General features: G+C 46.2%; 1 protein-coding gene across 1 annotated transcript in view; it reads left to right on the plus strand.

The window, feature by feature from the left end:
* Window positions 1–17,212, plus strand: part of LOC137571164 (uncharacterized) — a 363,507-nt gene that overhangs the window by 315,175 nt on the left and 31,120 nt on the right. The window contains exons 9-10 of the mRNA XM_068279960.1: window positions 3,857–4,145; window positions 4,527–4,672. Of these exons, the coding sequence (XP_068136061.1) occupies window positions 3,857–4,145; window positions 4,527–4,672 (435 nt within the window). The remainder of the gene's footprint in view (window positions 1–3,856; window positions 4,146–4,526; window positions 4,673–17,212) is intronic.

Genomic DNA, 17,212 nt, shown 5'->3' on the forward strand with positions numbered 1-17,212 from the left:
AATGGGATTCATTGTGAATGTGTTAATGGCATATTTTTTCCACTAGATGGCGCCAAAGGATAAGAAATTGCATTCTTATGCACAGTAAACTAACTTTTAAATTAGAAGCTATGTATAGTTTGTAAAATGCAGTTTTATAAGGTAAAAAGACGTTTCTAATTTAGGTCGCTGTTTGTAGGGTCCCCAAGGGTATAATTAGTAGGATAAGTGAACTTTAAATGATGTAATAATAATAATAAACTAGTATTTGATAATAAACATACTTCAGAATGAATTATGATGCAAAAATGATGTATGGGATTTTTTTATAGCAGATATTGATGAAAAACTGTGAATAATCGATTGACGTGTGTGTTATATTAATCATTGATTTATAAGCCCGATGTATTAATAAGCGTGATCTTTTTGTACCAATATTACTTGTGACAATTTTTTGATGGTGTTTAAACCCCATCAATGTATAGTGGTTAGAAGTAATAGAATAAGATGTTACTTGAACTGTGATAAGATATTACACTAGTGTGTGGGTGAAGTGAGGAGAAGAGTGAGGTAAGGGAGGAAGTTAGGATAGAGGAACGATTGATCCAGATGGAAATAAGCTTCTAAAGTAAGGGAAATTATACTGTTTTAGCAGTTAGCTAATAGGGCGATGGCTGTTGGGCAGGTTAGGGCTAGAAAAATTAATTAATACTAGGAGATTAATAATTGTGTTCTAGGCATTCATTTAACCCTTCAGGTTTTAGTGTTCTGAGATTGAAGATCCAAAACATTTTGCGTGCTCTTAGTCGGGTGATCCGTTCTGTGTGGGGCAGGCTGTCAGGTATATGTTCAATTGGTATGAATGTAAACAGTTTTGGATTGGAATTATGATGTTGAGCAAAATGTCTAGACAGACTATGTTTGGGATAGGCTTTTTTAATATTTCTTTTGTGTTGGCCTATGCGGGCTCTGGTTTGCTGGCTCGTTCTGCCAACATATTGCTTATTGCAGGGACATGTAATGAGATAAACAATGAACGTGGTATTGCAACTAAAGGATTGATGGATACTAAATGTTTCATTTGTGATGTTACATGTGAAGGTCAGGTTGCCAGGGTGTAGGTCATCACATGCTAGGCACTTCTTGGAATGGCACCTTCTTATACAAGGCGAGTCCCTGGAAGGGGAATTATCCAAAGCAAGGGCTCGAGGTCTACTGGGCGCTAATATATTTTTTAGGGTTTTTGCCCTTCTGAAGATTAGCTTGGGTTTGTGTTCTAAATGGGAACTCAAATACGGGTCTTTTTCAGTGGCGTAGCTAAGGAGCTGTGGGCCCCGATGCAAGTTTTACAATGGGGCCCCCCAAGCACTCTATACATAACAATTGATACGGCGCTTGAAAACCTGCCAAGGACATCTGCAGTGTCAGAGGTGCAAGAAGGGGATGAGGAGCAGCTTGTTAATGATTACCACTATTCAAAGAATCTATAGAAGTGATTATTATAAGCACAGGACCAATAGAGAGCTAATACTGTAGTTGAGGGAGGGACTCTTGGGGCCCCTCTGGCCCAAGGGCCCCGATGCGGTCGCTACCTCTGCACCCCCTATTGCTACGCCCCTGGTCTTTTTGTAGTGTTGGCCAGTGTTTGTTAATGACCGACCGTATGTTGCTATGATTTGAACAAAAACGGGTGACAAATGAGGGTTGTGTTTCAGTAAATTAAAGGAAGTTTTTATTATATTTTTACATTAAGGTGGAAAACTAAAGTTTTTTTTTTTTTTCCTCCCAACCCCCCTCCCCCCCACCTTATTTAAACAATGTTTCATAATTTTCCATATGTTTGAAAAATCATGTTTTGATTATCTATATACCTCTGGCTGATAAACGCCAGCAGCTCCGTAAGACAAGGGTAAATACTCCTAATATAATATGTACATTATTTATTTATAATATATCATCTGTAATAATATATATAATCTGTAATAATATATATGAAATGAAACACTGGATTCAATGCTATCGCTGATTACAATCTGATGCTGTAAATGTATGTATATCTTTAATACTAGTATGCTTAGGAGTCTCATGGTTACTAATATAGGCACTGCTATTGGCCTGAGGAAGCGGGCTCAGACCCGTGAAATGCGTTGCCTGTGCTACCAATAATCTTTTGTCCCTACAAAGATTTGTCGTCCTTGAGGTAAGCAACCTCAAACCTTTTCTCGGTTTTAAACTGCTTTTAAATGCTTTTATATACCACCAGGGCGCCTCTTTTGACATACAGTCACTCAATTATCAAGTTTATCAGCTTTGGGGTCCTTGGTATCAATACTTTGTATATTCCCATTGAAAAATAAAAAAAATCGGGCTGTTTGTGGCTCCGCCCCCCTTTCTGAATTTGAACCCCAGTCACCCAGTGACCAATTGTACCAGGTTTGAGGCATCTGCTATTAACAGTATAATAGAATGGTAGCAGCTTAAATATTCCCTTTGAAAATCAAAAGGTGAATTTGTATTGGTTGTTGTAGGCTCCACCCACCTTCCAAAATTGTAATATCATTCACCCAGTGACCAACTGTGCAAAGTTTGAGAACCCTGCCATTAACGGTGTAAGAATGGCTGCAGTTTATATTTTCCCAGTAAATGTTGTTTTTGGCTCTGCCCACATTTTGTAACCTTGACACACAGTCACTCAATGACCAAGTTTTTGAGCTTTCAGGCTCCTGGCATCAAAAATGTGTGAATGGAAGCAGTTTATACAGCAAGTAAATCTGATTGGCTGTTTGTGGCCCCGCCCCTTAGTGAATTTGAACCCCATTCACCCAATGACCGACTGTAGCAAGTTTGAAGCCTCTGTCATTAAAAGTGTAAGAATGGCAGCAGTTTAAATATTCCCCTTGAAAATCAATAGGTGAATTTTGATTGGCTGTTGTAGGCTCCACCCACTTTCTTGAATCTTAATTGCATTCACCCAGTGACCAAGTGTGGCAAGTTTGAGAACCCTGCGATTAACAGTCTAAGAATGGCTGCAGTTTATATTTTCCCATTTAAAATGAATGGCTGAAATTTGATTGGCTGTTTTATGCTCCGCCCACTTTTCCTGGATTTGTAACCTCGGTCACCAAGTGACCAACTGTGGGAACTCTGGCTTGATTACTGTGAGAATGGCAGCCTTTTCCATTTTTTCCATTGACTTGAATGGGTGAAATCTGATTTGCTGTTTGTAGCTCCGCCCACGTGTGCAGGGGGGACGCGAGACCCCCAGAACATATCATCCCAGGTAGTGAGGGATCTGTATACCAAGTTTAGTTCAAATCGGTCAAGACGTTTTCGCGTGATCGCGGCACATACACACACACACACACACACACGCACGCACGCACACACACACACACACACAGACACACACACACACGCACACACGCACACACGCACACACACCACACACACACCACACACACACCACACACACACACACACACACACACACACACACACACACACACACACACACACACACACACACACACACACACACACACATACACATACACCACACACACACACCACACACACACACACACACACACACACACACACACACACACACACACACACACACACACACACACACACACACACACACACACACACACACACACACACACACACATACACACACACACACACATACATACGATTTTATATATATAGATTAGAAAAACGGGGAGATATGCAGCAGTACTTAGGAACACCTGACAAGCTATTCCGATAACATGTTAATTAAGGTGTTGTAGCCATTTACCATATAAAAAGTTAACATCAATGGTTCCCCAAAATGTATTAATGTTTATCTGGTTGTATTTTATTAACACAGGTGAAAATGTTGCCCTCAATTGTGAAGCATCACAGTCCTCTACCTACGATGGTGCTATAAGCACGGCCAATAAAGCCATTGATGGAAACTTGGACACTAATTACCATTCCGGCTCCTGTAGCCACACCAATGATGATGTCTCCCCCTGGTGGAGGGTGGACTTGCTGCAGCCCCATAAAATCTCCACAGTCGTCATCACTAACAGAGCTGACTGCTGCAGGGAACGGCTGAATGGCGCCAGTATCCTTATTGGGAATTCTTTGGAGAACAATGGAAATAATAACCCAAGGTAACTATTACTATTCATGTAGCTCTTACTATTATGGTTATGGAGTCATTAGTTAGTATATTGGCCTGGCTCCCCGGTGCTGTTTCAGTGGTAAGAAGACCACTTGCTGCCTGTCAGTACTTCTTATTCAGCCCAATTAAAGAATTATACACTGGTGGAGGGAAATAGAGATAGAAACATCTGGAAAACTGTCCCTAAACATTGGGATATACTTTAGTAATTCAGGCCCCAACTCCACTGGCTGCGTGCTGGTGGCAGCTGTGTGACACCAAACTACTACGATCTAAAAGTCAGTATTACCGCTCCTAAAGAGGCCAATTGGGCCCTATATACACTTACTACACATAGAGTTATTGACTTGCCTTTATTATTTTTTCACAGATGTGCAGTGATCTCCTCCATACAGACCAATGGCGCTCTGACCTTCCAGTGTAACGATATGGTTGGCCAATATGTGAATATCGTCATTAGAGGGAAGCACCAACCCCTTGCCCTGTGTGAAGTGCAGGTGTTTGGGGTGCCCCTTGGTAAGTGGAGTACTTCTATAGGAAATGATGGAGCCATGGTTGCTGGATGTGACTACATAAAAACACACAATATATAAAATACATAATGAAACCCTTTAGATGCCTTATACACAATAACATACCATCTTCCTTCACACTGAAATTACAGATTAAATTAAAAAAATAAATAAAATATATATATATATATTATATATATATATATATATATATATATATATATATATATATCATTTTAATTTATTTTATTTTTTTGCATAAAGAGGAGATGATCGATTTATCCTACAGGAAATTCAAATGTGACTTATTAATTTAAGTGATCAGTATTAGAGATGTCACAAACCTCCGATTTTCGGTTCGCGAACCGGGTTTGCGAACTTCCGCAAAAGTTCAGTTCGCGCAAACTTTCCCGAACCGCAATAGACTTCAATGGGGAGGCGAATTTGGAAAACTAGAAAAAAATATGCTGGCCACAAAAGTGATGGAAAAGATGTTTCAAGGGGTCTAACACCTGGAGGGGGGCATGGCGGAGTGGGATACATGCCAAAAGTCCCGGGGAAAATCTGGATTTGACGCAAAGCAGCATTTTATGGGCAGAAATCACATTGAATACTAAATTGCAGGCTTAAAGTGCTTTAAAACATCTTGCATTTGTATACATCAATCAGGGAGTGTAATTAGTGTACTGTTTCACACTGACACACCAAACTTACTGTGTAACGCAGCGCAAACAGCTGTTTGTGTAGTGACGGCCGTGCTGGACTACTGCGCGCACCATGACGAGAGTGCAGGTGATGACGGCTTTCCAGCCCATCTGGTCGCTGAGCTGAGGTAGCTGAATGACAGAACAGTGACTGTCCAGCTGATCAAATTTGGTCTGACCACAATGAAGCAACAACCTTATTATCTTTGGTGTGCCAACCCCCGAGACACTCATATAGCCGGCGGTCATTGCTTCATTGTGATATGCAAGCCCCTTCACCGCGGCAAGGTAATGATCACACATGGCACATGTACATGCCTTTTGTTTTTTTTGTTGCAGCTGCAGTGCAGCCTAAAAAATTAGGCAGGCATGTACACGCACCAGAAAAATTAGTATAGCGGCCTTAAAAATTTAGGAATCCACCTGGAGTCCTGGACCCTGTTGGTGGTGGCGGAGAAGGCAGTGAAGTGGCCTGCAGGCAGAGATGCTGTGTGGGGAGCGACTTAGTCTTGGGGCAGGCAGTCAGTCACATGGCCTGCAGGCAGAGATGCTGTGTGTGGGGACTGACTTAGTGTTGGGGCGGGCAGTAGCCATCTGGGATCCATGACTTAGGCAACTTCTCTTCTCAGTGACAATGCCTCCGGCTACCTGCCGGTCCAGGCATTGGTGGAGGGTGGATCCGGAATGGCTAAGGTGAGGCGTTGTACTAAAGAATGTCTGCATGACCGACTTCACTGGGGATGCTCAAAAAATTCTGCAGAATTCCGTTTTCCGCAATTCCGGACAGAATTTGGTGGTTCCGTTCCGTCGTATCGGAACGGAATTGCTATAGCGGTATGGCAGAATTTCCGCAGAACGATGCGGATTTCGCGGAATGCAAATTTTTTGTGAGCTAATCACAAAGAAGCCCCTAGAACAAGACTAAAGTGACAAAAAACGGATTTCCCACATGAAGATAGGAATTATTTCATCAGGAATTACAGTCTTAACAAAAACCAATCAATCCTATGTTAGCAAACAGCTCCCTAGCTATGTCACCTATTCCAACCATTTTGTATAGCTTCCATAGCCTACGCAACACCTCTGCAGCGCCAAAACGACCGCCATGGGACCACCGCCAGGTCCCAAAGCTTACGCGACACCTCCTGCAGCGCCGAAAACCACCGCCATGAGACCACCGCCAGGTCCCAAAGCTTACGCGACACCTCCTGTGGCGCCAAAATGACCACCATGGAACCACCGCCAGATCCCAAAGCTTACGCGACACCTCCTGGGGCGCCAAAAACCACCGCCATGGAACCACCGCCAGGTCCCAAAGCTTATGCGACACCTCCTGTGGCGCCAAAATGACCGCCATGGAACCACCGCCAGGTCCCAAAGCTTACGCGACACCTCCTGTGGCGCCAAAACGACCGCCATGGAACCACCGCCAGGTCCCAAAGTTTACGTGACACCTCCTGTGGCGCCAAAAACCACTGCCATGGAACCACCGCCAGGTCCCAAAGCTTACGTGACACTTCCTGTGGCGCCAAAATGACCACCATGAAACCACCACCAGGTCCCAAAGCTTACGTGACACCTCCTGTGGCGCCAAAACGACCCCCATGGAACCACCGCCAGGTCCTAAAGCTTACGCGACACATCCTTTGGCGCCAAAACGACAACCATGGAACCACCACCAGGTCCCAAAGCTTACGCGACACCTCCTGTGGCGCCAAAACGACCACCATGGAACCACCGCCAGATCCCAAAGTTTACGCAACACCTCCTGTGGTGCCAAAACGACCACCATGGAACCACCGCCAGGTCCCAAAGGTTACGCGACACCTCCTGTGGTGCCAAAATGACCGCCATGGGACCACCAATAGGTCCCATGGCTTAAAGGGACACCTCTTGCGGTGCCAAAATGACCGCCATGGGACCACCAATAGGTCCCATGGCTTAAAGGGACACCTCTTGCGGTGCCAAAATGACCGCCATGGGACCACCAATAGGTCCCATGGCTTAAAGGGACACCTCCTGCTGCAAAAAAAAAAAAAATCAATAAAAATGATCCCTGTGCTACCATTTGGCATAAAAGAGGTTTCATTTGTGATTACTTTAATTTTTCCGGCGGAATACGGAATTCTGTGGAAATCCGCAAAATTCCGCGAAAATCTGATAGCGACAGAATTTAGCGCTGGTGGAATTTCCATAATTCCGGCGGAACGGAATTTCCCCTTTCTGATCATCCCTAAACATTACCATGAGGTCGCTGGAGCGTCCTGTCCTTGCCTGCGTGGACATGGGAGGAGGAAGATTTACTGGCAGTGGTACCTTTGCATTGTAGTGTGACATCACCCTTAACCTTCCTGGTGGTAAGCCGTGCAGGAGGATTTCTCAGGCCCTGCTGGGCCGATTTGCAAATTTTTTTTTTGCTACACGCAGCTAGCACTTTGCTAGCTGCGTGTGCACACCGATCACCACCGTTCCGCGCCGATTCGCCACTACCCGCCGTGCTGCCCCCCCCCTCCAGACCCCTTGCGCAGCCTGGCCTATAAGCGCCAGGCAGCACTGAGGGGTGGATCGGGACTCCCGATGACGTCGATGACGTCATCACGAAAAGCCCTCCAGGAAATCCCGTTCTTTGAACGGGATTTCCTGATCGGAGCGGGTGGGGGGATGCCGCTGCACAGCGGCTATCATGTAGCGAGCCCTAGGCTCACTACATGATTTAAAAAAAATAAAAAAAAATGCTGTGCTGCCCCCTGGCGGTTTTAATAGACCACAAGGAGGGTTAAATGCATTGTAAAGCATAGTTGCCAGCTTGTTCTGCATGTGCTGCATCCTTTCTGCCTTCTGGTGAGTTGGTAACATGTCCGCCACTTTGTGCCTATACCGAGGGTCTAGTTGCGTGGCCACCCAGTACAGCTCATTCCCCTTGAGTTTTTTTTATACGGGGGTCCCTCAACAGGCTGGACAGCATGAAAGACGCCATCTGCACAAAGTTAAATCCAGACGTACTATCCATCTCCTCTTGCTCTTCCTCAGTGATGTTATGTAAGTCCTCTTCCTCCCCCCAACCACGAACAATACCACGGGATTTAATAGCACAACGCCCTGCAACGCCTGCTGTGGTTGTTCTTCTGCCACCACCTCTTCCTCCTCCACAGACACACCTTCCTCATCATCCGTGTCTGACTTCTCTTCTTCCCCACATGCCTCTTCTTCCTCTTCCTCCTTCCCCCTCTGTGCTGCTGCAGGTGTTGAGGAAACATCTGGTTCTGATGTGAATTGATCCCACAACGCTTCCTGCCATAACTGTTCCTCTTTACGCTCCTCCACAGCTTGATCCACCACTCTACTCACGGCACACTCCAGGAAGAATGCATATGGGATCAAGTCGCTGATGGTGCCTTAACTGCGACTCACCAGGTTGGTCACCTCCTCAAACGGCTGCATGAGCCTGCATGCATTTTGCATCAGTGTCCAGTTCGTTGGCCAGAACATCCCCATCTCCCCAGATTGTGTCCTTCTTCTGTAATTGTACAGGTACTGGGTGATGGCTTTCTCCTGTTCTAGCAGGTGAGAGAACATGAGCAGGGTCGAATTCCAGCGAGTCAGGCTATCAAATATCAAGCGTCTCACCGGCAAGTTGTTTCTCCGCTGAATGTCCGCAAAGCATGCCATGGCCGTGTAAGACCGCCTGAAATGCATACGCAACTTCCTGGCCTGCTTCAGGATGTCTGCTAAGCCAGGGTACTTTGACACAAATCTTTGAACGACTAGATTCCGCACATGTGCCATGCAGGGTACATGTGTCAGCTTTCCCAAATTCAAAGTGGAAAGGAGATTGCTGCCGTTGTCACACACCACATTGCAGATCTTCAGCTGGTGCGGGGTCAGCCACTGATCCACCTGTTTGTTAAGAGCAGCCAGGAGAGCTGCTCCAGTGTGACTCTCCGCTTTGAGGCAAGACATGTCTAAGATGGCGTGACACAGTCGTACCTAGCATGCAGCATAGGCTCTGGGGAGATGGGGCTGTGTAGCTGGAGAGGAGATTGCAGCACCAGTAGAGTTGAACTGCCACTCAGCCAAGGAGGAGGAGGAGGATGACAGCGAAGAGGATGTAGCAGAAGGAGAGGAGGTGGCAGCAGGCCTGCCTGCAAGCCGTGGAGGTGTCACAAGTTGGTCTGCTGCACAGCCACGTACTCCCTGCTTGCTATTAGTCACCAGGTTGACCCAATGGGCTGTGTAAGTAATGTAGCAGCCCTGACCATGCTTGGCAGACCAGAGATCCGTGGTCAGGTGGACCCTTGACCCAACGCTGTGTGCGAGAGATGACACCACTTGCCTCTCTACTTCATGGTACAGTTTGGGTATCGCCTTTTTAGAGAAATAATTGCGGCCTGGCATCTTCCACTGCGGTGTCCCAATGGCCACAAATTGACGGAAAGCCTCAGAGTCCACCAGCTTGTATGGTAACAGCTGGCGAGCTAACAGTTCCGCCACGCCAGCTGTCAGACACCGGGCAAGGGGGTGACTGGCAGAAATTGGCTTCTTCTGCTCAAAGATTTCCTTCACGGACACCTAGCTGCTGTGGGCAGAGGAGCAGGAACCACTCAAGGGCAGAGGCGGAGTGGAGGAGGGTGGCTGTGAATGTGCAAGGGAGAAAGCGGCTGAAGATGCTGCACCTGAAGGAGGAAGAGGAGAAGGAGGGTGGCTTTTCTTTTGTGTGCTGCTTTTGCTCAGGTGCTCTTCCCATTGCAGTTTGTGCCTTTTCTCCATGTGTCTTCGTAAGGCACTTGTCCCTACATGAGTGTTGGCCTTTCCACGGCTCAATATTTGGAGACAGAGAGAACAGATGGCTTTACTCCGATCTGAGGCAGACACATCAAAAAATGTCCACACCGCTGAGCCCCCCTGGGGTGTGGGCACTATGTTGGCCTCAGCAGCTAATGTTAAAGGGCATGTTGGCTGGCTGTCCATAGGTTGCAATACATGGCGCCGGACACTGCCACCAGCTGTTTCTGACAACGAGCTCCCCCTGCTTCTTTCAGCAATTTGTCTCCTCCTACTCCTCTCTGACTCCTCCTCTGAATTGTCTCCTTGGTCATCTAGTCTCTTAGGAACCCATGTGGGATCCGTATCATCATAATCTTTATAATCATCCTGCCCAGCTTTGCTTGCCTCAGACAACTCCAAAACTGCACCAACAGCAGGTACTTCATCATCCTCCTCCTCACACGTTACGTCCATAGTGTTGCCACCTAACTCAGACATATGAGGTGGTGTAACTTGCTTAGTGCCTTCATCTTGTTGGAGCAGTAGTGGCTGTGAATCTGTGATTTCACTACCAAATAACTCCAGCAAATTGTCAAATGCAGCGGATGTAGTGCTTGTAGTAGCGCTGTTGGCTGCGAAAGATGAGGTGTTCTGTGTTAAATAGTCAACCACATCCTGACAATCTTGGGAGGTGAAGGGACGTGCCTTCTTCTGAGCACTGTACTTTGGGCCAGGGCCGCACGAAATCACTTCAACATGACCTCGCACAGACCTGCCGGTGCCGGGTGGCCTTCCTCTGGGTCTGCCTCTACCTCTTCCGCTACCTGTTTTGTCCATATCGGGGGAATGAAGTGAAAGGTATGCACTGATTTGACTAATACAAAGTGCAGTCACATAGGTGCAGCAGTTAACAGGTATGCACGGCGTGGTAGATCACACTGTGTGCACTCACGTAGGTAGGTGGGTTCACTGAACACAGCAGCTAGGTGTCATGCTCGCTTCTGCAGCATGTACTGCTGGCTGCAGTTGTACTGCAGCCAAGCAGTTCTGATTTATTTACATGCATTTGCTTGCATAGCTTTGCTTGCACTCACATTAAGTGTTGATTCCATCTGCAATTGCTATGCAGTTCATGGCAGCTTGGGATTCTCTGGTGAATTCAAACATTGCCTGTTGCAGCTGAGCTGCAATTCCTTTCATGCAGGTTGCATAGTTTTGTCTGCCTTTTCCTGCTGTCAGCTTGTGACTGATTACCATTCACCTGTGTGGGAATTCGCATGTCAACTCCCAGTGGATGACCTCAGCATAAAGACTTGCTTCCTGCTGTGCTCCCGGCCCGTCATAGTTTCAGTCTCAGTTTGTCTAAGCTGTTACTCTTGGGCCTCTGTTCCTGGTTCTCGTGTATCTCGTGTGGATTGCACTAGGCTCCTGCAGAGGAGCAGTGAATCCTTCCAGTCCTGTTCCTGGAGATTAGTCATATAGGTGTGGTCGCTATTGACTATCTCACTTCTGTGTGTTTGTCTACGTATGCTGTCACTGAGGAGTGACTGGATTAGCAAGCGTTCATTCCTGTTTGTCTTAGTCCTTGTTTATGTGTGTCCTTCGGGACCGTAGTTAGTTCCTGATACGTGCATATATATTGGTTCGCCAATATCTGTATCTTAGTTAGATTTGTTATTTTGCTAGTCTTGCATCATATATTGGTTCATTGGCAATATATACGCATATTAGCGCATTTGTTATTTTCCATATTGTGACGCGGATTATTGCATTTTAGTTAGTGTTGTGTCATATATTGGTTCATTGCCAATATATACGCATACTAGCGCGTTTGTTATTTTCCATATTGCGATGTGGATTACTGTATTTATTTGTGTATTTCCTTTACTTGTTTCTTCCTCTGCCTTTGTCTTGCCTTGTGGATTGCGCCATCTCCTGTGGAGGAGTAGCGAATCCTTCCAGTCCTGTTCTTGCGAGGTAAGCCATCGCTGCGGTCGCGAGTTGCTGCCTCATTCTAGTCTGTCCTGTTTGTGAATGCTTGCTGTCACTGAGGAGTGACTAGATTAGCCAGCGTTCATTCTGTCTGTGTAACGATTGGTGTAGCAACACAGACGTCTAGTTATTGTGTGATCTGCAGTATCACCAATAATCCAGACACTATACCTGATTATGTGGTGATCTGCAGAATCACCAATAATGCAAGTATAGCTAACAGGTAACAGAAGTGTATGGTGCTTGGTGCAACTAGATAACTGATCAGTTTGACAAGACCTCACCAGAGGAGCTGGTGGGTACTATCAGTAGGCACCTCACCAGTGACAAGGGCTCACTGGTGAGTGGAGTGGTCAGACAGTAAAGGTTCAGCAACAGACTGGCAGATACAGTACAAAATCGGCAGGCAAGAGGACAGAGATTAATCAGGCAGAGTCAGCAACAGAATCAGATGGGCTAAAGTACAGAATCGAGAAGCTAAAGCAAAGTCAGAAGTGAGCCAGAGTCATACACAGAATATCAAGCAATATATATATATCAATATAACAATTCCTAGTCTTGTGTGAAATCCCCGGTTTCCTCCCGAATCAAAGCACACCGGATACTGACTAAGGTCTGAGCGCTAACACGAAGTATTCACAAAAGCAGACAGTTTGCAAGTGACTTCCGGGGGCTTAAGAAGCAGAGGAGACCCCTCGGCCGCGCCCACTCCCATCAACCAATCAGAAGCGCCGTGAGTCTCCCCTGACATCAGCCGACCGGCAGGTCAGCTGACACACCTCCTCCCAGCATAAAGGTCCTGTCTATGCGCACGCGCGCGCGCATGATACAGCAACCTTATGAGCCACTGACAACCCCGTCCTCGGCGTGCTGCATGCCGGAGGAACGTGTGAACTGCCCGACAAGGAAACCGAAGCAGCTGCAAAGGCACCCTGACTGCCCGCAGCTGCATCTCCAGAGAATATTACAGTACCCCACCTTGAGGCGTGGACTCCGGACACGGTCTACCTGGTCTCTCAGGGTGCAATTCATGAAACCTTTCCTTAAGTTCCTCCGCATGCATGCGATGAGCTGGCACCCAAGATCTCTCTTCAGGCCCATACCCCTTCCAGTGAACAAGGTATTGTATGGAATTCCGCACTACCCGAGAGTCCAAAATCTGTTCAATCTCATACTCAGGTTCCCCATCAATCACCACAGGGGGGGGGGGGGGGGGAGAGGAATCCACATGCACAGCAGGCTTTAGCAGGGACACATGGAAAGACTTAACACCTCTCATACTGGATGGAAGTGACATGACATAAGTGATGTTATTAATCTTTTTGGACACGGGGTACGAACCTATAAACCTGGGACCCAATTTTGCAGAAGGCTGTTTCAAAGCCAAATGCCGAGTAGAAGCCCACACCATGTCACCTGGTGCAAATTCCCACTCCACAGACCATTTTTTATCTGCCTGCTTGTGTCTGGAAGGCCTTTTCTAGGTTTCTTTTGACCATAATCCAGATTTCCTTCAATATTCCCTGCCATTCTTCCAGAGCAGGGAAAGAAGACGACACCATGGGCAGTGGAGAGAACTTGGGTGATCTCCCTGTTACCACCTGAAATGGGGAGAAACCTGAGAAGGTACATTTCAAATTATTATGTGCAAACTCTGTGAATGGCAGAAACTTCACCCAATTCAACTGAGCGTCTGCCACATAACATCTTAAGAACTGCTCAAGGGACTGGTTAACCCTTTCAGTCTGCCCATTAGTCTGTGGATGGTAGCCGGAGGAAAATGACAGGTTCATAACCAGATGATGACAGAAGGCCCTCCAAAACTTGGATACGAACTGGACTCCCCTGTCTGACACCACATTCTCCGGAATACCATGCAACCGGAAAATGTGGTGAATGCAGAGTTCTGCCAGTTCTTGTGCAGAGGGGAGTCCGTCCAAGGGAATGAAATGGGCCATCTTGCTGAACCTATCGACTACCACCCATATGACCGTCTGAAAGCGTTTACTAACTTAACCACTATTCTAAAATAAACTTAAGAATTAACAATAACACTTAGTATGTAATTGGACCCAATAGCAATGACATGTCAGGATCCTTTTCACATGAAATGATACACAGAGATAGGTATCGTGGATAGGAACGGAGTCTTTATTCTGCCCTTGGCTTATAAAGGGCAAAAAACGCACAAAATTATAATACAGGTAGGGGGATTTTTGAACATCTTATACATCATTTTCAAAAATTACTTAATGTTCATTTTCTACAGGATATGTAAGCAGGAAATATCAGCAAGTGCACTGTTTTTTTTTGGCATCATGCCCAGACTATGTGGCAGGATGCTAGAATGGATTTTAACATAGGATTCAGTAACAAATATGTTCCAGATATGTTCTTGTGGTTGGCTTCAAACAGAGGTGCTAGAGAGATGACCTACATCCTAATAACACATCTTAATATGGCGTCTTTGGCCTTACTATGCACTTTAGCTGAGCCTCAATGTGTATGCCTTACAGTCCATAAGCTGAGCATAGTACCCTAATAGTAAGATTATATGGGTATATCAATGCTTATTTCATTTCCTTGCATATTTATGTATATAAGGAAAAATAGAATATCAGTTAGATAATGGCAAATAAGCGAAAGTATCATTATACTGTTTTAGCTGTCAGGAACTTAAAGCAAGTGTTCCTGGCTATACGCCCAGAATGTGATTACATGTTAGGAGACTTTTCATGTAGTCTAAAGTGGAGCGGAAAAGAGGAACCTGCGGTGTGTGCTTCAAAGACTAAATTTCTACATCAAAAGGAGTCAATTAGTACAGCGTGTCCTATATAGCTGGTAACTTGTAACCTATAAACTAAATACTGAATATTATCTGAGAGGCTTATTCTAGAGATTGTCTCTTATGCAGACCCTATGACATCTGAGAGACAAAATGGCTCCCGGCTAAGCATTTATGCCAAGCTGTGATGTATATTTGCCTTGTGGTTACTGTGCTAAGCTATGTATTATAATTGTATGAGTATATTAATATAATCCTACTTCTCTTATAAGGATATGTGTATGAGCAAGCAAAAGATATTGATTAACTAATAATGAATGATAAAGGAGTGATAACTGTCCTATCCTTTCACCGTCTTCCCATCAGACCTGGGCAGTTCACCCACAAAGTCCATAGACAGGTGAGTCCATGGCTGATCAGGCACCGGTAGGGACTGTAGAGTACCCACAGTAGCTCTTCTGGATGGCTTGCTCCTGGCACAGACAGAACAGTTTCCGACAAAGTCCTTATAGTCAGATACGATAGATGGCCACCAAACACATCTGTCCAGCAACTCCTGCGTTCTGGCAACCCCTGGGTGACCTGCATTCTTATGAGAATGAAATACATGGAGAACCTTTAATCGGAACTGAAGTGGCACAAACAGAACCCCATCTGGTTTCCCCTCTGGAACCTCCTGCAGATACGGGTCCAAGATAGATGCCCAGTTCTCCCAAGTCTCAGTAGCAGCAAGGACCACTTTCTCGGGGAAGGTATCTACAGGGGTTGAGGTCTGCACTTGTAACGATTGGTGTAGCAACACAGACGTCTGATTATTGCGTGATCTGCAGTATTTTCAATATTGCAGACACTATACCTGATTATGTGGTGATCTGCAGAATCACCAATAATGCAAGTATAACTAGCAGAAATACTGAGTGTATAGTGCTTGGTGCAACAGTACTGATAAGTTTGACAAGACCTCACCAGAGGAGCTGGTGGGTACTATCAGTGAGCACCTCACCAGTGAGAAGGGCTCACTGGTGAGTAGAGTGGTCAGACAGGCTAGGATCGGCAACAGACAGACAGATACAGTACAAAATTGGCAGGCAAGAGAATAGTGATATATCAGGCAGAGTCAGCAACGGAGTCAGATGGGCAGAAGTACAGAATTGATAAGCAAGAGCAAGGTCAGAGGTGAGCCAGAGTCATACACAGAATATCAAGTAATAACAATAATACAATAATCCTAGTCTTGTGTGAAATCCCTGGTTTCCTCCCGGATCAAAGCACCCCGGATACTGCCTAAGGTCTGAGCGCTCACACAGAGTATTTGCAACAGCAGACAAGTTGCGAGTGATTCCCAGAGGCTTATGAAGCAGAGGAGACCCAACGGATGCGCCCCCTCTGATCAGCCAATCAGGAGCGCCGTGAGTCTCCCCTGACATCAGCCGACCGGCAGGTCAGCTAATGCGCCTCCTCCCAGCATAAAGGTCCGGTCTGAGCGCGCGCCCGCGCAATACAGCGACCCTATGAGCAATTGACAATCCCGTCCTCAGCGTGTTAGACGCCGGAGGAACGGGCGGACCCCTCGCCAAGGAAACCGGGGCAGCTGCGGAGGTGTCCGCAGCTGCCACTTCAGGGAATATTGCAGTACCCCCCCCCGCCTTGAGGCGTGGACTCCGGACACGGTCTACCAGGTCTGTCATGAACCTTTTCCTTAAGTTCCTCTGCATTAATAATCACAGGGAGGGAGGGAGAGGAATCCCCCTGCACAACAGACTTAACCGGGGACACATGGGAAGATCTACCCCCTCTCATTCTGGAAGGCAGGGCCCACACTATGTCACCTGGAACAACCTCCCATTCCTTAGACCGTCTCCAATCCTTCTGCTGAAATGGGCCTAACGTAGAAGCTCGATCCTCCCGAATCTCAGCAGCAGCCAGGACCACTTTCTCAGGGAGGATGCCTACCGGGGTAGTGGGCTGCACTGTCTTGGGCTCAAAACATCTAGACAAAGCATCTGCTTTAATGTTTTTACTACCCGGCCTGTAGGTAATAATGAACCTGAATCTCGTTAAAAATAAGGACCAACGAGCCTGTCTGGGACTGAGACGTTTAGCTCCTTCAATATACTCTAAGTTCTTGTGATCAGTATAGACTGTTATAGTATGTTCAGCCCCCTCGAGCCAATGTCGCCATTCCTCAAATGCAAGTTTGATGACCAAATAATTGGTGTAGCAACACAGACGTCTGATTATTGCGTTATCTGCAGTATCTCCAATAATGCAGACACTATACCTGATTATGTGGTGATCT

This window comes from Hyperolius riggenbachi, chromosome 4 (genome assembly GCF_040937935.1).
Source record: "Hyperolius riggenbachi isolate aHypRig1 chromosome 4, aHypRig1.pri, whole genome shotgun sequence".
Lineage (NCBI taxonomy): Eukaryota > Metazoa > Chordata > Amphibia > Anura > Hyperoliidae > Hyperolius > Hyperolius riggenbachi.